Below are 24,756 nucleotides of genomic sequence, written 5' to 3'. Positions count from 1 at the left end.
GCTATTGAGCCAGGTTTCACCTAATCTGTATCTGTACATTTGATATTTCTTAAGTATAAAACCTTACTTTTCTCTATATTGAATTTAAGTTTGGTAGATAGGGCCCAATGTTCAAGTCTGTGAGATCCATCTGGATCTTGAGCCTATCTTCTGGGGTGTTGGATATTCCTGCCAGTCTAATGTGGTTTGTAAATTTGATGAGTTCCCCTTCTATTCCCTCATCTAAATCGTTTATGAAGATGTTGAAGAGTATTGGGCCTAAAATGGAAACTTGGGGGTAACCCACTGCTTCCTTCCTTCCATGTAGATGTAGTTCTCTTGGGGACTATACATGGAATGAGTCAACTACACTGAGTTGCATGCTGAGTGCAACTTAGCTATCCCATTTCTAGAAATATTAGAATCTTAGTAATCTGAGTTCCGTGGCCAGTAATCATAACAATTCATTATACTTGTGGCCTTCAAGGATTATGCTAACATTGCAAAGGAGACATAGTCATTCCCAGCTACAGTATTTCAATAAGGAGGTGGTGCATGCAATATTTAATTGTAATTGAATGATTAAGAACTTACTTCAGAATCCTCTTCATCAGAGAATAGGTTTTTCTGACTCGTGAAAGGTGTTGGAGTTAAATTTTTAAACTTCTCAGCAGAAGAATGCTGATTCTTAAAAACACACAAAATGCATACATATTAATACATCTGAAAGGTGTCAAATGTAAGCAGTCTATTTTTGAAATTGCTTCCCATCGTTGATTTGTGATTCCACCCCCCCTGTAAATTTGGTTTCTGATTATCAGCAAATTTCTTCCTTTCAGGCTGCTTTCTGGGCATTTATTTTTTCCTTTCCTTTTCTCTGAACTTTCAGTTTTGATTGGGCGCCTAGTGAGGACAAGGAAAAACAAAATGCCCTTGTTTCTTATGCTTTAGAATTAAGCAAAAGAGCACAATCCCTCTTTAACTACATGGTACTATATGAGAAAGAAAACAAGGGCTTTACCATGAGCTAACTCTTAAACCTAGATTATAACTGTGCACTAGAAGTTCAATTACCGGTATCATATTTTTGCAAATAATTATCTAATCAGATAATTTATTTACATATGCTAATTCAGCATATTTTGTTATATCATGCATTATTCCTGTTTACCAATCACTTTATGTCATAATTAATCAAGACTTTTCTTTTTATATGATCAAAAAGCAGGTTTGCTCCCTGTGTCTTAATCAGACAATCAGATTTTGTCCACCTGCAAAAAAGAGAGGGCAAAAAATTAGGAGTTAAAAGGGCAGAAAATATTTTAAGGATTTTGTGCCTTTGTTGGAAGTAAATTATCCTCCCTCACCTGTAGCATGGAGGATTAGATTGTTGTTGGAATAATGGAAGACAAGAGAAATGACAATGGATAAAAAAGTAGGCAAGAAGGGAATACCACCAATTGTGAGCAGGATTGTCAGGTCACATTAAACTGTATTTGGCTTGGGACTGGTACTTATTAATATAGAATCAAAAATAAATACAATATCATTATGTGTAATTTAATTCCAATGTAATACAGAAACCTCTGTTAAATTAGCTTGTGTTTTCATTACATATCTCAATTTTGTATTTTGGAGTTTATTTTCCAACTAAGATAATACTGAGCCATTTCCAAGAAACGTTTGGCCTCCCAACCACCAAAAATGTACCTGTTCTTGATGTAAAAGATGAACAGATATTTCCAAGTATCATGTGCTATTTCTGTGAAGTTTCCCCTTAGCCTCTGGCTCTTGAGCTGTTCGGAACTGCGCTGTGGAAGTGGCGGGCGAGCGCGTGCACATCCCCTCTTGTATGAATAGCTGGCAAGCACATGTGTGCAGGCTCCATTTGCACGAGTGCTTGCCTGCCACTCGTGCAGAACCATCCCCTCTCCCCCCTCACCGGTCTGCAAAGCCAAAAAGATTGAGGAATTCTGTTCTAGAGCAAAGGAGCTATCTGCAGCTGCCACCTTATACTTGGCTTTTGCTTTGCTACTATGCAGTGACAGACTGCCATGAACTGTGGGGAGGGGGAATGAGGGGAGAATGCTTCAGGGAAAGTGCTCTATCTCCTTGACACTCTGCCTCAAGGTCACCCAGATGGAAGGAGCAGGGGGCCACATACCATACTTGCTTGGACTGATCTTACTTGAGCCTGATTTGTTACACTGGGGTAGGCAATGAGAGACAGTTAAGAGAGGGAAAAGGGAAAACTTGGGGATTTTGGCATGCAATTTTCAGTTCTGGCTTTGCATTACTGCAATGCACTTGATCTCTAATAAACTATATCTTTCTCAACAAATAGCATCAAGGATCGTTTTCATTTAGAGGTTTAACTTGTGGCAGGTCCGACACTATCTGCTTTTTACTAACTGCAAAGTATTTGGTGGATTTGGAAGCAGGGGGTTAAAGTAACTCACATCTAAGTTCACTGGACGTTGAAACTGAAGCAAGTCATTGCAAACTAATTCTCAATGTAGCACTTTTTTTAAAAAAAAATCTTGAAAAGAAAAATTACGTTTTTTGCAGTGTTGACAATGTCAGGCTTTTCCTTGAATAGATCCCCATCAACATCAAAGAAATCCACAGAAGATTTGGCTATTTAAAAATAAGACACAAAGAGTTCACTTTAGGATCAGATTTATCAGCAACAGAGGAAATCAATTAACAAAACAGTAATATTGGTAAAACATTTCATACATATGTATATAAAAATAATTAAGGGATCTCTCACTAATTAAAATACTTTATTGTGTACTATATTGTACTGAATACTTCCACACATCATTAAAGATATAAATTAAATGTAATATACAATAGTTTTATTAATGTGACGGACACTACAGAAAAATAACTTATATTTCACTATCAAGGGCACCGTCACAAACTAAGATACATTGCCTAGAGAGATTCTAAGCTCTTTTAATTATGATAAAGGAGAAGGAATTAACATGTTCATGTTTTAGAAACTTACCTGTAACGCAACTACTCTTACTGGATTCAAAGTTGTCATCTTCCTCAAACAGACCAGGAGCTTCATATAGCTTGGAAGATTTATCTGTGATTGATTCTGTCAACTTTTTATTTTCTTTTTCCAGTGGAACTGAAGGAGGACTAAATACATCATTTATACCTATGAACAGGGTTTAAAAACAGTCATCTGATATCTAGAGCTAGAATCCTACAAATTGTTTTGCTTAAAAAACATTTTCAAACTCATTTGAACAAACACACTTAAGAATTTTCCTTATAAATCATTAGGCATAAAATTCACTGTTCAACTTCCAAATATACTGTTACTTGACTTCTTTATCAATGGACAGTACCATTTTAACTAGAAGAATCTTATTCTTTAACAATATTTCTAGGAAGAGGTTTCTAAAGCAAAACAGTTCTGCCAAAAGTAGCAGTGACAAAACTTTAAAATGTATATTCAGATCTATAGCACTGTTAAATCAAAATTATTTTAATCTCTCTGTTGGCCAGCAGGAAGTATTTAGAGTGACAGAACATGATTTTAAATCCAAAACAGGTATTCTTCTCCAAGTGCAAATAACAATTCCTGGTAGAGTTCTTTCAGTGTGCTTTATGCCCCATTATCACCTAATAATGCAATAACATTTTGCTAGCTTATGAGACACTGTTGAAAGTGGGCCTCCTTGAAACCATTAAGATAGGAATCTTAAGAATTCTTAATATTCAAACACATTTCAATCTTAAGATTCAAGTTGGGGATTTATAGCCATGTTGCTTAGCCTTTATACTGCAACAGCTATGATATAAAAGATGTACATGATGACAGTTTTTTGCTTCTTCATTCCTGCCTTCTGCCCATTTTCTGCCTTTTTGTTGTAACAGAATAGCAGAATAATAGAGTTAGAAGAGACCTTGGAGATAGATCTTGTTTAGCAAACACAGTTGAGACCAGCAACTCAGTCATCAAATGAAGCAGGTGCTAAATAAAACATCACATGGCCACTTTTGTGCTTATGATCTTATTTCAGCTTCCCATTGCTTTTCAGTTCTGCGGAGGAGGACATAAATGTGGGCATTTGTCATAACGTTACTTTTTCATCATTGTCATAACTATGAACAGTTGTTGTCTGAGGTAATCGCTAAGCAAATTTGAAAAGTAACAGGAGTGAATGATTACAGGTACTCCTCAACTTACAACAGTTCATTTAGCGACCTTTCAAAGTTACGTCACTGAAAAAAGTGAGTTATGGCCATCTTTCACACTTACGTCCATTGCACCATCCCCATGGTCACGTGATCAAAATTCAGACACTTGGCAACTGACTCATATTTATGACGGTTGCAGTGTCCCAGGGTCATGTGATCCCCTTTTGTGACCTTCTGACAAGCAAAGACAATGGGGAAGCCAGATTCATTTAACAACTAATTTAACAACTGCAGCAGTTCACTTAACAACTATGGCAGGAAAGGTCAAAAAACGGAGCAAAATTCACTTAACAGATGTCTCACGTAGCAACAAAAAGTTTGGGCTTAATTGTGATGATTAATCGAGGACTATCTGTAGTTTGTTAAGTATGTTTAGCCAAGGCATTTGACAGAATTTTGCCTGAAAAAAGGTTGCAGCTCTGCCTTGCTGGTATGGACAGAACAGATATTTTGGAAAAATCAGCCAAGCATCGTCCTTTGAAAAATTGTGTTGCTGGCATCCTTCTAGTTCTCAGAGTAGAGAAAGTGCAAGAAAATTATCTATTCCTAGCTTAATATTAACCATTACAGAATACTTAAGAGAAGGAAGTGAAAGTAACAGAAACTTGGTAAAAAAATGCCCATATAATGCTGATTTTTATTTTATTTTAAAAGACACTAAAACTGAGTGAATTCAAATATGCATCCTAGACTCTATAAATCTAATATTAAAAATATTGAGTAACAATAAATAGAATTTCATAACTGGAAAAGTAATAAGAAGAAACACATTTTCCTTAAAGAGAAGGTAATAAAAGAGGAAATGTTAACAAATACGAAATGTTAACAATTCCAATGAGGAAAAATAGAGGACAGAAAAAGCCAGTGTAGCCTCTTTCAAAAAATAAAGCCAGTTTTTTTGAAAGAGAAACACAAGTTAGAAATGTTAGTATGGTTACAAAAAAAGTAAATGCAGGAACAAAGGTACAATTTCTAAATTTCAGATAATAACAATCTCATTTTATTTTGTGTTCATCAGACTTCATCTTAAGTATTATGTCCAGGAGAGCAATAAGATCTAAATGACTGGAGAATGAATTACAGTAACTATATAACATTTCCAGATGAGAGCTGTTCAATCTCCAGAAATGTTATAAACATGCAAGGGCTGTGGCAGCACAATGGTTAGAATGCAGTATTGCGGGCTAACACTGCCCTCTGCCAGGAGTTCGATCCTGAACGGCTCAAGGTTGACTCAGCCTTTCGTCCTTCCAAGGTCGATAAAAAGAAGACCCAGACTGTTGGGGACAATATGCTGACGTTGTAAACCACTCAGAGAGTGCTGTAAAGCACTATGGTGTGGGGTATAAGTCTAAATGCTATTGATAATAGCTGTTCAGTAGAGGTCTCTGATCAAATTTGTATGTCTAGTTAAGCCATCTTTTGTTTGCTTAAACAAAAGTTTACTGAAAACACAACTGGCTTGGTTCATACAAAATGAAAACCAAAAATAAGATGACTTTATTTTTAGCATGATGTGTAAAGCTGAATCTATTGTATATACAGAAAATGCAAATGCCACTTGTTTAGATCAACTAAAGCAGCAATGTTAGCTTGCTTATGTAATGAAGCTGATTAAATAATTTGAAGGTTTCATTCTACAGACATATTTGCGAATTAGAGTAGTTTAAGGTCAATTAAGTAAAGATAAAAAAAAATTGCATATCGTTGGTCAATTTTTTTATTATCCATACCTGGAAAGAGAGAAACTGCTCCAGGAGGAACTTTCTTTACTGCTTTTAATGATGGTTCTAAAAAGCACAGAAAATGGATAAAAAAAAAAAAAAAATTGAAACTATCCTAAAGTCAACTTCCTTTTCTGTAACTATGCCTTTAAGTATATATTTGCCTTACTCCTGACTGTTCAAGGGCACAGGGATGGCATCTTACATTGTTACAGGTGCGGCACTTTACAATATTACAGTTGTAAGATGATGACATCTTACAATGTCTGCTGGGAGCCATTTTGCCTGAGGACTTTGATGAAATGGATATGCTGCTATCTAATATGATTCCTATCACCTGTAGGGAGATGGAAAATAAGGGGTGAGGAAACAGTGAAGTCTCACTGTGTAGAGCAGGGATCCCCAACCCCCGGTCTGTGGACCGGCCCCGGTCCACAGCATGCCAACAATTGGGCTGCACAAACAAGGGAAGCCCCATCCACAGTATGAAGGCAGCACGCAAAACCACACCCCTCCGGTCCATGGAAAAAACCTTTCTCCACAGAACCGGTCCCTGGTTCCGACGGTCTCCAAAAGGTTGGGAGTCGTTGCTATAGAGCTGTGATGACGAACCTATGGCACGCATGCCAGAGGTGGCACACAGAGCTCTTCTCCCCAAAAAACAGCCTGAAAAATAGGCATGCACGCGCCAGCCATCTGGTCTTCGGGTTTCCGGTGCTCTGGCATGTGCACATGTACGCACATGCACGAGCATTCCGGTTTGGGCACTCGATGCCGAAAAGGTTCACCATCACTGGTGTAGAGCATAAGGAAGATGATCCTGATGGAATTATGAAAGCTCTGTTGCCAATGCAACAGATGCCAATCAAGTGTGTTGAAGGTAAAGGTTTTCGTATACCCCATGAAAATAAACGAGAATCAATGAAAGACTCTTTGGGGGGTAACCACATTTTATAGTTACACTTGGAAAAATAAAGCTGCATTCCAGAATATTTTTTACTAAACATGGGGAGGCTTAAATATATTCTCATCTAGGATCGGATCATGTTTGTATCAATATACTTTCGAAGGAACTTTTTAAAAAAAAGACTATCTTTCCCAAATAAACTACAAAGTTTTCTTGTGTTAATCTATTAAATCATTAAGTTTTATAAAAATTCTTACTATCATTTATTGGGATTCGCGCTTCTTTTTCCTTTTCCTCTTTTGGCAATTCAGCAAAAAGATCCTTCTGGTTGAAAATAGAATAATATATCTCGTAACAGAATGTATTTTAGATTCAGAAAACAATAATAGACTACAAATACTGCAAAAAACACTAGAAATTATTTTTCATACAATTTTACATATTTAAAAAAATCAGTTTCTGACTTATATATATAGTCTGACTATTATATATCTATATCTATATCTATACCTATCTCTCTATCTCTCTATCTCTCTATCTCTCTATCTCTCTATCTATCTATCTATCTTCTGTGTATACAAAGTTACAGGTACTTAGAGCTCATAATGAAATGCAGTTTATAATGTGAAAAAAAGCAGTTAACTTCAGATTTCATCAAACTTTGGTGTGAGATGCCTCTAGAATCCAAGGCACTATAAAACATATGTATAATGTTGACAAAAATTCCTATGTAATACAAAGCTAAGATTTTTTTAAAAAGTCATGGTTGTTAAGCAAGTCATAATGGCCTATTTGCACACAAAGAATACCACAATGTTGCTTATCATTAGAGTTACTTCCTGACTTATGATTTTCATTTTGCACATTCACCACTACACCAAACTGACTTGCCTACTAGATCTTGTGGACCTCATTAGTCCTAGGGCTAGGTCCTGGGACTTCAGGAATAACAGGCCTGCCCTCTTTAGCTGTTCTGACCCATCAGATTTGGTAAAACTGTCTAAGGTATAGGCAAAATATTTTTTCCGCATACCATCCTCTACCCAATTCACACTCCTTCAGTTATGTTATCTGATTTCTGATCAAGGTAATAACCCTGTGAGAAACATGCTAATTCTTTCCTGCTTAACTTTGTTCAGAACAGGATTGTAATGTTCTGAACCAGGGGTGTCAAACTCGATTTCATTGAGGGCTGCATCAGGGTTGTGGTGGACCTCGGGGGGGGGGGGGGGGGCTGGGGTGTGTGGCCAGGGGGCGTGGCCAGCTCAACGTCACTCATATTGGGGGGCCCTGTGGTGGCCCGAGCACTTTGCCAGTAAAAACGGGCTCCCGAGCTCTGTTTTCGGCTGCAACAGCTTCCTGCAACTCTCTGCCAGCGAAAACAGAGCTTGAGAGGGCCACGTGTGCCCCCCCCCTCGAGCTCCGTTTTCGCTGGCAGAGGCACTGAGGGGCGGTCCTTTGCTATTTCCAAGGCGGCCCCACAGGCCAGATATAAGCACCCCGCAGGACAGATCCAGCCCCTGGGCCTTGAGTTTGACACCCCTGTTCTGAAGGGTAGAAGACCCAATCTATGGAAACCAAATCTAAAAAAAAAAAAAAAAAGACTGTAGTACAATATAGATTGTATTCTTTTGACACATAATATAGAAGAGCAGAGGTTCCATCAAGTCTTTTTGCCTAGTTCTAAGGACATACAACTATTTAGAAATGAAGTGGGGGGAAAAGAGGCCTTAGAGGGTATAAATGCGCTCCTCTCAACCCCTCTTGAAAGAAGCCATGTCCCTTTCCAGACTTACATGTTAGCTATACGATTCCAGGGTGATATGTGCCTGAATTAAGTAGGCATCAAAGATGGCAAATTAGGCTGCAGTGATTATGTTTGCATCCTACTATGGAAGTTTATCCTAGAATCTTTTGGGGGGCATGGATACATCTGCCTCTTCATGAAGATATGTGCACCTAGGTTCAAAGTAGCTTCCTGCCTTGCATCCAAATAGCTGCATGTCCTTAGCTAGTTCCATAAAGGAATATATAAACCATATATTAACCTCATCATCATCGAAGAGTCCTGTTCCACCACTGAAGAGTCCATCTTTAGAACCAAATGGTGAGAAATCTTCATCAGTTAGCTTGGGAGGTTTAAAGATATCGTCATCTAAAATAAGATAAATGTTTTCATCAAAGGAGCTAAAAAAGATAGTTATGAAGTTCTCAGATAGATAGGAAGATAGTATGATTAGGAGCAAACTTTCCCTACTGAAGTTTTCCATCGACTACACCTACTAACCATTCCACAGAAAATTAGGCCAAAGGAGCCACAGAAGCTGTATTTGTACCATCTCCTGGACAATTTTTGGGGATTCAAAACTCAAATTTCTTTCTATCGAATTAATTGAGAATGTAAGAACGTCAATATTTTTGTTTTTGTTTTTCAGCTTCTAGTACAGTTTCCATAGCACTTAAAAATGCACTGAAAAGGAGTTTACATCAAAGACTTTAAAGCCAACAAAATAGCTAAAATTTATGACGCATGCAAGCTTCTCACACAACTTTTCCATACGACCTGCCTTTTTCTGAATATAAATAAAATAAATGCACAATATTTTCAAGGCACAGTACTATTCAACAAGGACAGTCAGAACCTTAGAAAATGGCTGACTCAGATTTAGTTTTATCTTGCATTTATTATTATTTTTAGAACTCAAGGTGGTGAATATCCCTAAATCATCCTTCACCCTCCTAAATGAGGTTGCTCTCATGTCTTTCTCTTCTTGTAGGAAATGCAGCTCCTAAAGACAACCCACCCCCACCCCTCAACTTACCATCCGAGTCATCATTAACATCTTCCTTAATAGGGACTGTAGTCTTATTTTTCGTATCTGTTCAGGAAGAAAATATTTATGATCATTTTTTCTTCTTCACGACTGCATTATATATGAAACATTTAAAAGTGCAATGAACAGAAAAATTGTCATCTGCTGGGATTTTCATTTTTTCTTATAGATTTTTAAGCTCTCTTTTTTTTCCCCCACTGGCTTTGCCCCTTTAATTATGATTCCTTCCTTCCTAGAGCCGAGGTCGTGCAGTGGTTAGAATGCAGTACTGCAGGCTACTTCAGCTGACTGCTAGCTGCAGTTCGGCAAATCGAATCTCACCGGCTCAAGGTTGACTCAGCCTTCCATCCTTCCGAGGTAGGTAAAATGAGGACCCAGATTGTTGGGGGCAATATGCTGACTCTGTAAACTGCTTACAGAGGGCTGTAAAAGCACTATGAAGCAGTATATAAATCTAAGTGCTATTGTTATTTATTCCTTCCTTCCTTCCTTCCCATGGCAAACTGCAATTTTACGTTTTTTCATCACCAGTCATCATGATGACTATGGGCTATGATCACATACACTATCTGATCTTAAAATGGGCCACTGACTTAGAGCTGCAGACTTATTGATTCTACCCAGAAGCATCTTCTTGACCTACTCTGCACACCTTCTTGAATTAGCCAGAATAACTTAGCCACATCATGATTCCAAAATTTGGAATGGATTTATCCCTGGCGAGATTTAATGCCCTCCCAACAGCTGTTACTGAAAAGATATACTGAAAGTTCCTTTCTGAACAGAGACTGGGTCTATGTGGTAGAGGAGTAACTGAAATGATGGAGTGTGTTATTTTGTATTGTTATCATTTTTCAGATATTCATCAGGAATCACTATTCTTTACTAAATATCCTAATCATTCTGACTTGTTTTATCTTAAGTTATTATTATCAGATCAATCTGATTTTATTTCTTTCATCACAGCTAAGTGGTGAATCGCAAACTTCTGGAGAATAGGTTGGGAGAGGTCTTGCCAGATTATCATTTTCTTTTTAACTCGAGTCCAACTAATCTACAATTAGTGGACTTTATTACTAATCTACAATTAACTAATAAAATAGCCTTTGCTAAATCTCTGCCAGGGGGAAAAAAAACTTTTGAGCTTGGATGTATTGGATATATTTTTAACAAAAGAGAATTACATTCAACTTTGGACAAAGAATATTTTTCATAATAGAAACAGTTTATTCGAATAAGTAATTTTTTGATCTAGTATATATTTTAAAGTGTAAGATACATTTAAATAATTCTCCCTGATTCCAGTAAATATCTTCCTTTGTGCCTTAATTAAAAGACATTAAAAGCTAGGTTGTAGTATAACAGTCTACTGGAAATAAAGATTGTTTTAAAAATATCATTAGAAAAACTTTTTCTATCATATTTTATGCAGCAAAAGAAAAAAAAAGATGTGGAATTGCTCACATGATTGTTCTTTCTGTTCTTTACTTAGCTCTTCTCTTTTGATTCGGGCTGCAAGCTCATCAGTAAACGATGTAGGTCTCTTCTTTTGAGTTCCAAGTAGGGAAGTAGAAATGGGTAAGAGGTAGAAAAGACACACTTTGTTATTTTTTTAAAAAAGTTTATTCATAGATTAGTTAAAGCCAGACATATTATAGGCTAGGAAATGTCAGAGGGAAAAACACAATTTTCAAACTAATAAGAGCACATGGAAGGAACTGCGAGAGGGATCTAGGATGCACAACTGGATGCACTATTCCAAGTGTGGTCTTACCAAGATATTATAAAGTGGTGCTAACACTCCATGTGATCTTGAGACTATACCACGGTTAATGCAGCCTAGGGCTGCATTGGGGTTTTTGGTCGCTGAAGCACACTGCTGGCTCATATTTAAGTGGTTGTCTACTAGGACTCCTAGATCCCTCTTGCAGTTACTGCTTTTGAGCCAGGTCCCACCTATTCTATACTGTATATTTGGTTTTTCTTGCCTAAGTGTAAAACTTTAATTTTTTCACCATTGAATTTCAGTGTTCAAGTCTGTCGGTATCCTTCTGGATCTTGAACCTATCTTCTGGGGTGTTGGCTATTCCTGACAGCTTGATGTCATCTACAAATTTGATGAGTTTCCCCTCTATTCCCTCATCTAAATTGTTTAGGGTTAGGGTTAGGATTCACTGATCCCATGAATGTTTTGTACTTTTAAGTGCTATAATTCATGCTATAAGGATATTACTAATATGCTTCGTTAACACTTTCTCATAAAACCGGTGATGCTATTGAGCAGCAATTCCTTACCAATGTTGTATTTTCTTCTAGGTCACCGTCTTCCTCTTCCCCCTTTTCATAGTCACCAAAAAGATCTTCATCTTCATCACTCATTAGTACTGTTCTCTGGAAAAATAATGTATGTTTTACTGCACTTGAGAAAGAAATTTCATATAGTGAAATGGATCTAGCCAGCTTTTAACTTAATGTCTTCTCTTGTTTGCGAAAGAATATCCAGAACATATTGCTCTGCCTTCTTCTCTTATTGAATGCTTCCGCTTATTATCCTGAAAGTCTCTTCAAAACACAATTAGCAATAATGCTTAGAATCAAGTTCTGATTTCATCAATAAGCTACATAGGTTCTATTTGCTGTCTCTAGTCAAAATGCAAATGATAATTTCAAAGACAAGGAAGTTAAGTTGCAAAGAACAGATAAAAACTGATAAAACTACTGGAAGGTTGCATGGAGGCAGAAAAATAACTGCAAAAGGTATTGCGATAGTAAACATTTCATCTTGAAAAATGATGCTAAAATAAGTGGACATGTATTAAAAACAAGTGTTGAAATGACCTCAACAGACCATAATTTTCAGTCTGGGGGCCTAGAAATAGAACAGTCTGGGGATAGATTGATGTGGGGAAAAAGAAATGCACTTCACACTTTTCTCCTCTATCCAGTATGGAGTACAGGATCACTTAAAACAGATTCTTACACTTTACAAAGAGGAAAACTTGCTTTTGTCACTGGCATCTTATCAATACATTTTCTCATGCTACTTATTTTCTCAACCCAATGATTAGTTGCAAAGAACTGAAACTTGACAAAATGCATTTCTTACCTGTTTCTGATCTTCATCACTTATAGTCCCAAATTCTTCCAGTTCCTGAAAAGTAAAACAAAACAAAACAAAACAAAACAAAACAAAACAAAACAAAACACATATTTAAGAAAAGTGACACTCAATTTGACAGCATGCTATCAATGCTCTATTGGACCTGTTCTATGTAACAGCCTTTTAGATGGCAATTCTTCTGAAACACTATCTGAATTGTTTTAATCTATGACAGGGATAATTAGTACTTAATTTAAATTTAATTTAATTAAAAAAAATCCTACCACTATAATAAACTGATAAATATCTAAACTTTCCAGAACCTTAGAAGTTTATATTTAGATATGTAAAATATCTCAAGAGATTGTCTGCTCACCTCTTCTTCTTTTCCTTCACTGTCTATCAGGCTTCCGTGGTCACCATCCACTGAACCTTTTGTTCCATAGGTGAAGGGAAAAGACAAGATTTGTGTATTGTTTCTTTAACTGGTTATACAGATAGTCCTCAACTTATAATCACAACTGAAACCAACGTTTTTGTTGCTCAGCAAGGCAGCAGAGTTTTGCCCCATTTTACAGCCTCTCTTTCCTTAGTTGTTAAGTGAATCACTGCCAGTTGTTAGACTAATAACACGGTTCTTAAGTGAATTTGGCTTCTCCATCAACTTTGCTTGTCAGGTTGCCAAAGGTGATCACATGACCCCGGGACAGGGCAACCTTCATAAATACATGCCAGTTGCAAAAAGTCCAACTTTTGATCACGTGACTACGGGGATGCTGCAACTGTAGTTAAGTGTGAAAAACGATCATCATTCACTTTTTTCAATGCCATTATAACTTCGAAAAGTTACTAAATGAATGGTTGCAAGTCAACCACAACCTATACCCCAAATGCCTTTTTGTATTTCAGGAATTTATTTATTTATTTTTATTGACTTGTATTCCACCATTATTATCACGTATGTTTACTTTTATTTCTGGAAATTATAACCCCCAATATTCTATATAGCAATTATGTAAACAGCTGGTAGCTGAATATACCTTTTCTCCATCTTTCTTAATTTTTAAAAAATGTTTTGCAATATGTCTTTTGAATTATGTTTTTTTGATTTAAAAAAATCTTACTCATAAATATGTATGTATACCCAAAATTGTCTCCCTAGACCCTAAACCAAGCCATCTCTGTATTAAATTTCCAAGGTTAGTTCTTTAGACAAGACAAGAGGGTTTAGTGGAAGAAGAATAGTCAGCAATGTTCTGAGATTGCCGGCATGTGTTCTGGGTGGCTGTTCCTCCTGAAGACAATGCAGAATGGCGGTCTCCCGTGGTTTGAATGTTGGGAGGTAAGGGAATCAATCATCAAACTCAACCACAGTGGAGCCTTTTAAAAGACACTAAATTTGCTAACCTCACTTCTAATCACTTTTAGAAATGAATCTAACCATCTTAAAGCTGTCAGAGATCTATGAAATGACAAATTTAAGAAGTCAACTGGTGCAGAATGGGACAATTGGCTGCGGCCACAATGCCAGGCCAACTTTACCCTGGCCTCTCCGCCACAGCCAACCCACCAATGGCTCTTCATCCTTGGCTGACCCTCTGCCAGTGCTCCTCCTCGTTCCCTCATGCTGCGCCATTTGCTGAAGGTCACTTGTTCCTGGCCAATTCGCAATGTGAGACAATTAGTCATGTGTCCTAGCAGACAATTCGCTGTTGCAATCTTGCGAGATCCGGCCATGAATGGTGTACATGGGCTTTTAATGTTTTTAAAATGTTTTAATAATGTTTTTAAATAATTTTTCTATGTTCGTTGTTCGCATTATTTTTGCTGTAAGCCGCCCAGAGTCCCTCGGGAGTTGGGCGGCATAGAAATGCGATAAATTAAATTTATTTTATTTATTTTTATTTTATTTTCAATTTATATACCGCCCTTCTCCCTGAGGACTCAGGGCGGTGCACAGCCAGAATTAAAAACATGAAATACAAATATTAAAAACGATTAAAATCTATATAAATATGGCCCAAAAATTTAAAAAACCACAAACCAATTAAACATTTAAAAAATTTAAAAAATTTCTTCCTAAGCCAGCCCGTCTTGCTGGAAAAAGTGGGTTTTAAGAGCACGGCAGAATTAAATGCTGGAGAGATTTGGGGGGGGCCTGTGTGGAGAATTTCTTTGCTTTGCTGGAAAACTTCTCAGCCAGCCAGCCATTGGAATTTTTTTCCCAGATAATATGCATATATCCCCAAGGAAAAGAATAACTCTAAATAACTCCGTCAGGACGCATGGCTAATTGTCCTGTGCTGTGAATTGGCCGGGAACAAGCATCTCTTGGCAAATTGCCTGGCACAAGGGGACAGGGAGAAGCAGCAGGGGACCAGTGCTGGAGGAGGAGCACCGGCGGAGAGCCACTGTGATGGATTGGCTACGGCAGGGGGACGCAACCAATTATCCTAGACCTAACTGATGAGCCAATCTTCATTTCCAAACAAAAGAAAAAGTATTTATAAGGGTAATAATTTGAAATAAACAGCAAAAAGTTAACTATCTTAACTGCTGAGCCACTGCACTGCCCCTAGTGAATAGTAAGTGGCCTATAATAAGCCTTAAAAATTAATTAGCCTGTAAAAGTTTATTACTAATTCTTTCACATACCTTCACTGGAAGGATCACCAAGCCCAACATCATCTTGTTCCATAAACAGTTGGGAGCCAATTAAGTACGGCAAAGGTCGATCAACATAAAGATCCTGGAAAAAAAGTTAAATTTAAAATACTTTTTAAAGATTAAACTTCAAAATATAACAATCTGCACACAACTCTACTCTTGATGGCTAATTGCCAATTCCCAAGATTTCAATTAGCTACCTGCCACATTACCAATAACAAGTAAAAATTATCTGAAGGTAATCTGCAACTCATATTTTACTTCAATTGGATTCTTCTACCTCACCTTGTAACCTTTAACTTTATTCATCATTCTTTAATGGAAGGAGGATACTGGGCTTATATTTTACACTAAACAAAACAACAACAACCCACATAGCACTAATATTTCACAGAACTTTCTATAATCATCCAGAATTGCAAGACAAGAAAATAGTTTTGAGACATACTCACCAGTGGTGGGTTGCTCCCGGTTCGCACGAATCAGTAGTAAAAATTTGTAGTAGTTCGGAGAATTGGTAATAACATTGGCTGGCCACGCCCCCGAACCGATCCCCGGCCTAGTCACCGCTCACTTACTCCGCCCACCTCATCAGAGACTTTTTTTAAAAAAAAACTTTTAAAAGTATTTTTTCTACAACCTCTTCGGCTGAAGAGGTTGTAGGGGAAAAAATGCCTTTAAAAGCCTCTGGCGATCCCAGCTGAGTTGCCTGATCGTGAGAGGCTTTTAAAAGCATTTTTTTTCTGCAACCTCTTAAGGTTGTAGAAAAAATGCTTTTAAAAGTAAAAAAAAAAAAAAAAGTTGGCTACGCCCACCCAGTCACATTACCCCCACCAAGCCACGCCCACAAAATAAGCCACACCCACAGAACCGGTAGTAAAAAAATTTAGAACCCACCCGATACCCACCCTCTATCTTTATAAATAGTCCACTTAATTAGGAATTGGACGGAAGGGAGCCTATGGTTGTTCTTTCGGGGAACTGTACAGATTACAAACAAAAAGGGATGCTTTGTCTGCTACATGGAGGGAGTTTAAAATTGGCAAAAAAATAAATAAATCCCAAATTGGGATCACGTGACTGTGGGACACTGAAACTGGTTGTAAATACAAGCCAGTTGCCAAGTGCTGAATTGTGATCATGTGATTTGGAGGCAGGACAATAGTTTTAAGTTTTAATTTAGGTCACAACAGTTTTTTTAGAGGCCATTATTAAGTAAATGGTCGTAAATTGAGGACTACCTTTAGTTTAGCTCTTACAAGCAAAGAAAATCTGCTTCCTCAAACAACCACCCCAAGAGCTGGTTTTTATTTATTTATAAAAATGGGAAGGTGTGGTTTACAAATACAATTATTGGACAACAAACAAAGGGAAAGCGAACCAAGGAAATACTAGAAAAGTACCATATGGGCATACAGTTTCATTAATGATTGGTGCCTGCCTGAGTAATACATTAAGAAATCAACATGCATTGATTGAATAGGATAATTTGATTTAAACCTGTGAGATTTAGAGTCCCTCTCGGAGAGAGATCGGTGGCTCAAAAATGTGAACACATAAATGAAATCTAACTCCGTCGCAGAGTTAAAATGGAGTTGTAATCCCATTATTTTTAAAAAATAAGATCCAAGAGCAGGGGTGGGCTGCTGGGGGTTCGCAGGGGTTCGGGAGAATCTCTAGCTAAGATTCTGTGCAGTTCGGAGAACCCTCAAATCCCACTCCTGGCTGGCCCCGCCCACCCCTCCCAGGAGTCCCCACGCAGCCTGTTTTGGATGCAGATAAGTGCAGGGCACATGCAGAGGCTCAGGGAAGGCGAAAAACGGGCCTACCGGAAGTTTGGAAAGGCCGGAAACCGGCCTGTTTCCAGCCTCCAGAGGGCCTCTGGAGCCTGGGGAAGCCGTTTTCACCCTCCCGGAGGCTCAATGAAAACCTCTGGAGCCTGGGGAGGGCAACACCCTCCACCACCACCACCATGGTGCAGGAGCTGACTAGGTCATGCCCACCCAGCAACTGGGCAGAGAACCCCTTGCTAAAATTTTTGAAGCCCACCCCTGTCCAAGAGTATATAAACATTACTGACCAACAGATATAAGCCAGTTTAAGCAGGACTCTCCTCATTTGGCTTTAATGTATCAAGAGATCATCATTGGCCTGAGGTCATTAAATAGCTTTTACTACTGAATAAATTAAACCAATAAAACCGAAATGACCACAAATACCAAGTCCCATTACCTTAGGCTCCAGTATTAGTTCCAGCCTTTCATTGGTTTCTTCTTCGGAGTCTGAGTTCCCTGCTTTGATGTCCAGTTGTTCAAAGGCACTGTCTAATACCTGCAGCCCAAAATTGATGGCTTCCTGAATCTTGGGAATCAAATCAGCTTCTTTCTGTTCACGGGTTTTCTCCTACAAAATCAAAATATGCCGATCCCATATTTTTCACATACAATGGAAGAAGTTCTAATTTTTGGTCATCACTGTGAAATTACTTTCAATAAAACCGATTTGCAATGAGGGTAAATATTGAAGGCTGGAAAGTGGGACCAATCTCAGCCATTATTCCCATTATCCTTGTGAATGACCCACCCTCTGACTCCCGTATCTTCCTCAGCCCACCACCTAAAGTTTACCAATCCCCAAAGGCAAATACTTTAGTCCCCTAACACTTAACTAGTTATCCCATCAAATTCAGAAGCTGGAAATAAAAGTGTAGCCTCTGATAAAAAGAATTATCCAGTTAACTAGTATTTAATTAATGCTATCTCTACAAAGATGTAGTGAAAAGATTGAGCCCATAGGCAAATCTCTCTCTCCTCCTAGAAGCTCTCTGGATTTTCATACCTTGATAAGGCCTCCTATTTTAAGACAGTTTAGTAACTCTTGTACCATTACATGCTTTCCAGGGAGCACCTCACCAGGCCTCTCTTTCCTATTCCCAAGTGAGGAATAATAGGAAGAAATAGGACACATACAACCCATCCTATTTTTTCTGATTATTAAAAGGTCAAAATATAAAACAAGAAAATGCCACATTCTGGCTGTATACCATAAAGAAATGCAATCAGAACATTCACTCCTTTCTCCTTTCCTTGGCAGACAAACCAATCTCATAAATAAAAAAATATTAAAAGTATATGTAAAATATAAAATCTCTTTTCAATTTTAAATTAAAAAAACACAAACATCCAGTGCAGGAGAGGACAACTTGCAAAACTGTGCAAATTATTGGTCACTTAAATAAACAGAAGAAAAATTCTGGAAAAAAAATCTACTCAATGATCTGAGTAGAGCACAAAATAGCAATGCACTTGCTCTGCCTGGAATATTATAGATCACAAGCTAAGAGTACAAAATATTAAAGATCAAGAATATTCCACAGAATAAAAGGGCGCGTCTTTGGGCACATCACAATGTGTAAAATGTTGAGACTTTAAACAATTCCTTAACTTGTAGAGAGAAAATTTAGATTTCAGTACAACACAGAAACAAATGAGGATCCTAGTGCAAATTAAGTGCATTGCCTATTTTTTGTAAAAACAGAAACTCTTCAAACAAAGCAGACGTTGTGGGGAGTGAAGTCACTTTTTCCCAGCTTTGGTCCAATGACTTCTTTGGTGTTTTGCCCACAAATTAAACAACAATTTTTCAATCTCTAGCAGAAAGAGAATTTCTGGTAATCTCATTCTGTGCATGACTCAGCACATACGCAACTCTCTTGGGGATGTGTATACGACTGAGCCTGCCTGGTAAATTATGGTTCATCGCACAGCCAGCCAGATTGGATTTGGCAATTTTGTCCACCTATCAAGTCATTTCCAAGGACGTGGGCTAGGCAGATGTGGATATTTGATTATGTTATTATTATTTGTTAAATGTATTTGCTGCCTATCTCACTGCTACTCTAGGCAGCTTGCAACAATAAAAAGGAAGAAATGAAAAGAGGGTGAAGAGAAGATACAGAACAATAAAATAAACAATGAAAGAAAACACAACAAAAAACACAACTATATGAGGATGACCAAAAAAGAAAGATGGGCAGGTAGAGTATAGAGAACAAGGTGGGAAGTGGCGTCCTGCCATCAACCCAGCAGCCTCCTCCAATGTGGAACTTCCCCATTTAGATGCCAGGTCAGCTGGCTTTTATATTATATTTTTATATTATTTATAAAATATTGGTTACATTCACAACAATGAAGGGCAACATTCTGATTAAAGTGTGGGCTTTTGCTTGTTCATATCCTTTCCATTGTTCCCTTACAGCATTTTAAACAGATTGGATTTTACCCAAAAGAACATTATTTTCATGTATTAAACTTGCCTGTTCTAATTTCTCTCCTCCTTCAGTTTTGGATACGAGTTCATCCATTTCATCATCATAAACTCTCTATAAATAAAAACAAAGTAATTCAAATGAAGATTTGGATACAAGTTCATCACTTCATCAAGTGTTTATAAACAAATAATTTCAATTAATACTTAGTATCAATTACACATACTTTTCATGTGGCAGAGAAATAGGAGGAAAGTGACGTCCTTCAGTTTTAAGGAAACCTAGCCTAGGTCTGGCCAGATCTGGCAATGATTGTCAGGAGGTCCAACCTGCCACTGGAAGGTGACCAAAGATGACTCCTTTGTCTCACTCTCCATGTTAACGGTTATAGCCTGTTCACTAACCAGATACAACTAATAAATGTGGGGTAAACTCTTTCCCTAAAACACAAACTCACCTTGATCATACTTGAAACCAGTAGTGGATAGTGGAACAAGTCAAACTTTTATCAGTCCCTATCTTACGACACACATTGGATCAGATGTATGTATTATCCCTGGCTCTTACTATGAGATTCTAAGCGACCACTAAGGCACGGGTGTCAAACTCGCCATATCACGTTGCCATCACGTGATGTTTTGCAACGCTTTTTCCATTTGCGGAGCTGGGGTGGGCGTGGCCTGCCCATGAAGCATCTGCCCCGCAGGCCACCAGTTTGACACCTCTGCACTAAGCGAAGCTCATGTTGACAAACTGCTTGTTAGCTTGTGTACACCTGAGTTCGAGTGGGATTCATCTGTCATTTCTACTGCAACTCCTCAAAATCGCTCAATCTCACTGCCATGGCCATGTATTTATGCATACTTAACTATTTTGCTGGACTGTAATCCCTCACCAGTACCCTATCAAGGTACCCTATCTCTGCCCTATCTCTATGCATTCATGGATATATACATAAAGCATGGAGGTGATACTCTGGCCAGTGGGAGACCATTCAGTCCAGAGAGAAGAAAATCAGCAATTTAATTTTTAAACAAAGCCAGTTTGGTTAGTAGTTAAGGTGCTAGACTAGAAACTGGGAGACTGAGTTCTAGTCTTCTCTTAGGCATGGAAGCTGACAGATTATTTTGACCCAATCCTGTCAGGAAATTGAAAATTATTCCTATCAGGAAATTGAATTTAACATGGGTTAATGCATGATTTTCAACAGAAAATCTCACAATACTAATGGCTCCACTAATCATAAACTCGTTTATTTAAACCTTTAGTTTTCTATTATTTGATATGCAGGTATTTTAAATTGTATAAAAAGTTTTGCAATAATTAAAGATGCATTGTATGATAAATAGCAGAACTATTTTAAATAAACAAATAACATGTTAAACTGCAACTTCTTTCAGATCACTTTTCCTTATCAGAGCTGAAATCTGACATTAATCTTTCTCTATTCATAATACAATATATAAAAGCAACATACTCACATTTTCAATGAACTGCATATTTGAAAGCATGAGGAAACCATTGAAGACATTATGCAGGCGACAATCTATACTTTTAGTTTCATGAATCAGTCTGTCCATCTGCTTCTTTATTTCATGGGTCTTGGAGATTGTTTGCTGGGAGAATTCTTGCAGAAACTGCAAAAGCTGCCAAAAATATGTACAGAATTTAAATCACATTGTGGAGGGAAAGAGAGGGGGTGGGGGGAGACTCTAAAAGCTCTGCCATGTTAAGTTTGAAAAGATATGGAGCATCAAACCTATTTTTTTTTAATTTAAGAAGCCTTTGGATGCATTTCCAGAAAGTTATAACATAAAATGATGAGGCGAATCAACGACTAATAAAGGGGCCTAAAGAAACAATGGATAGAAACTAATCAAGGAGAGAAGAAGAAACTTCCTAACAGTGAGAACAATTTACCAGTGGAACAGCTTGCCTTCAGAAGTTGTAGGTGCTTCATCACTGGAGGTTTTTAAGAAGAGAATGGGCAGCCTCTTTTCTCAAATTGTACAGGTAGTCCTCGATTTACAACAGTGACCATTCAAAGTTACAACAGCAGTGAAAAAAGCGAGTTATGACCATTTTTCACACATACGTCCATTGCACCATCCCCATGATCACGTGATCAAAATTCAAACACTTGGCAACTGACTCATATTTATGACGGTTGCACAGGGCCGGATTTAGATGAAAAGAGGCCCTAGGCTATTCCACTTATGAGGCCCTTTCACCTATAGTGAAAGTGTAATTTTAATTTTGCTAACAATTTGAATGTAGGCCCCTCTTGATCTTGAGGCCCTCTCTTGATCTTGAGGCCCTAGGCTGAAGCCTAGTTAGCCTATAGGAAAATCCGGCCCTGCGGTTGCAGTATCCCAGGGTCATGGGATCCCCTTTTGCGACCTTCTGACAAACAAAGTCAATGGGGAAGCCAGCTTCCCTTAGGAAGCGTGTTCCTCATTTAACGACTGCAGTGATTGATTTGTGTTGCAAGAAAGGTGGTAAAACGGGGCAAAAAAGTCACTTAGCAAATTTCTCACTTAGCAACCTAAATATTGGGCTCAATGGTGGCCGTAAATTGAGGATTATCTATACAGGCAAGCCTGAGGAGAGTGGGGTGCAGCCAGTACATTGTTCCAGGGCTCATGAAGGGGAAATTTTTTTTAAAAGAATTTTTACAAAACCAAATTTTTAAAAAGAAAAACAATACTGGATATATATATATATACTTCATATTCTATATTTTGTGTGTATAACAAAACCGCCTTGTTTGACATAACCTTTATTAATCTGAAACTCAGTGAACGGGTTAACTTAGGTGATCTATTGAATTTTAATTTCACTACTGAGGACCCAGATTGTTGGGGGCAATATGCTAATTTAGTATACTGTCGATTGTTGTAAGCCGCCCAGAGTCCTTGGAGAGTGGGCGGCATAGAAATATGATTGATTAATAAATAAAAATACTTATTTATTTCAGCTCGCAAGCTTAGTTTCATTTCGTTTATGAATAGAGGTCATGTTTCATTTCGGTTTAGGGATGGTTCATGAAATGTACGGCACAGGGTCTCTTGCTTGGGCAGGGGGTTGGACTAGAAGACCTCGAAGGTCCCTCTATTCCAGGGGTCCCCAAACTTGGCCGCTTTAAGACTTGTGGACTTCAACTCCCAGAATTCTCCAGCCAGCATAGCTGGCTGGAGAATTCTGGGAGTTGAAGTCCACAAGTCTTAAAGCGGCCAAGTTTGAAGACTTCTACTCTATTCTGATCGGTTGGTTGGTTGATTGATTGAACAGAGCGACCGGCAGCCCAACTGGACGGCTCCTGAAAGGGGAAGTAGGGCTCCTCCTTTCTAAATCGCCGGAGCAAGGAAAGCTCTGGCACGGTGAAAGGAAGCTGCCGGGGGAAATGGGAACGCTGGACCCTCTTCCACTGCAGGCGCCCATAGCCTTGACCTTGATTCGGGGCTCCCCCAAACCCAACCCAACCCACCCCAAGCCCAAGCCGCCCGTGTCTTACCCCCGCGTCGGCTGCCAGGGACCAGGTCTGGCTCCTGGAGCGAATCTCTTCCAGGGACCAAGCGCGCTCCCAAAGCAGCAGCGCCACCGCCGCCGCCGCCTCCTTGGTGGCTCCGGCTCCGGAGGAAGCCTCCGTGTCATCCGAGGCGGAGGAGGACGAGGTGGGAGAAGACATCGCCGCTCTGGCAATAGAAGCGCCCGCTCTCTCTCTCTCTCTCTCTCCCCCCTCCCCCTGTCTCGCTCAAAAGCCGCGGCAATGGCGTCCGTCAGCTGACGCTTCCCACGTGACCCGCGCCTCGGAAGCGCCCTAAAGTGGGCCGCCCCGACGCCCCCGTCAAGTGACTTTCGGCTGGAGACGCTTCCGCCAGAGCTGTGCGTGAGAGCTTCAGGACTGGCGGAAGGACGACGGACGAGGAGGAGAGCCCAGAATGGAATAGGATGTGATGGGATGGACTTGGATAGAAATGGGATGGGATGGGATGGGATGGGATGGGGTGGGATGGGATGGGATGGGATGGGATAGAATAGAATAGAATAGAATAGAATAGAATAGAATAGAATAGAATAGAATAGAATAGAATAGAATAGAATAGAATAGAATAGAGTAAGAGTAAGAGTAAGAGTAAGAGTAAGAGTAAGAGTAAGAGTAAGAGTAAGTTTAAGCATAAGTTTAGGACTAGGACTAGGACTAGGACTAGATCCCAAAGCTATAATTGCACTCAACAATGAACGAAAGGGCCACCATCAGTGAGCTGGGATAGAATAGGATGGGATGGGATGGACTAGGCTAGAAATGGGATGGGATGGGATCATGGGATGGGATGGGATGGGATGGGATGGGATGGAACGGAATGGAACGGAACGGAACGGAACGGAACGGAACAGAACAGAAGTAAGTAAGTTTAAGTGTAAGCGTAGGACTAGGACTAGGACTAGGACTAGATCCTAGAGCTATAATTGCACTCAACAATAAACTAAAGGGCCACCATCAGTGAGCTGGGATAGGATGGGATAGGATGAACTAGGCTAGAAATGGAATGGGATGGGATCATGGGATGGGATGGGATGGGATGGAATAGAATAGAATAGAATAGAATAGAATAGAATAGAATAGAATAGAATAGAATAGAATAGAATAGAATAGAATAGAATAGAATAGGATTAAGTTTAAGCATAAGCATAAGCGTAAGCGTAAGCGTAGGACTAGGACTAGGACTAGGACTAGATCCCAGAGCTATAATTGCACTCAACAATAAACTAAAGGGCCACCATCAGTGAGTTGGGATAGAATGGGATGGGATGAACTAGGCTAGAAATGGAATGGGATGGGATGGGATCATGGGATGGGATCATGGGATGGGATGGGATGGGATGGGATGGGATGGGATGGGATGGAATGGAATGGAATAGAATAGAATAGAATAGAATAGAATAGAATAGAATAGAATAGAATAGAATAGAATAGAATAGAATAGAATAGAATAGAATAGAATAGAATAGAATAGGATTAAGTTTAAGCATAAGCGTAAGCGTAGGACTAGGAC

General features: G+C 38.8%; 1 protein-coding gene across 10 annotated transcripts in view; it reads right to left on the bottom strand.

The window, feature by feature from the left end:
* LOC117665675 (WASH complex subunit 2C-like) overlaps positions 1–23,521 on the bottom strand; it is a 47,038-nt gene extending 23,517 nt beyond the window's left edge. For 4 of the 10 annotated variants that reach the window (XM_034417836.3, XM_087895463.1, XM_087895460.1 and 1 more), the window contains exons 1-16: positions 23,214–23,521; positions 21,181–21,345; positions 19,748–19,813; positions 17,665–17,835; positions 15,421–15,514; positions 13,142–13,197; positions 12,772–12,816; positions 11,961–12,056; positions 11,130–11,211; positions 9,654–9,710; positions 8,880–8,986; positions 7,089–7,155; positions 5,934–5,990; positions 2,993–3,151; positions 2,537–2,616; positions 574–666 (exon numbers count right to left, since the gene is read on the bottom strand). In XM_034417836.3, the coding sequence (XP_034273727.2) occupies positions 574–666; positions 2,537–2,616; positions 2,993–3,151; positions 5,934–5,990; positions 7,089–7,155; positions 8,880–8,986; positions 9,654–9,710; positions 11,130–11,211; positions 11,961–12,056; positions 12,772–12,816; positions 13,142–13,197; positions 15,421–15,514; positions 17,665–17,835; positions 19,748–19,813; positions 21,181–21,345; positions 23,214–23,387 (1,569 nt within the window). In that variant the 5' untranslated portion in view covers positions 23,388–23,521. The remainder of the gene's footprint in view (positions 1–573; positions 667–2,536; positions 2,617–2,992; positions 3,152–5,933; positions 5,991–7,088; positions 7,156–8,879; positions 8,987–9,653; positions 9,711–11,129; positions 11,212–11,960; positions 12,057–12,771; positions 12,817–13,141; positions 13,198–15,420; positions 15,515–17,664; positions 17,836–19,747; positions 19,814–21,180; positions 21,346–23,213) is intronic. The other 6 variants (XM_087895465.1, XM_087895466.1, XM_087895468.1 and 3 more) reach the window with 3 other exon arrangements.
* Between the last annotated feature and the right edge of the window lie 1,235 nt (positions 23,522–24,756).

Source organism: Pantherophis guttatus, chromosome 5 (assembly GCF_059756535.1).
Source record: "Pantherophis guttatus breed Tessera chromosome 5, ASM5975653v1, whole genome shotgun sequence".
NCBI lineage: Eukaryota > Metazoa > Chordata > Lepidosauria > Squamata > Colubridae > Pantherophis > Pantherophis guttatus.
Note: the sequence above shows the minus strand (reverse complement) of the source record. Positions and strands in the feature narration are given on the sequence as shown.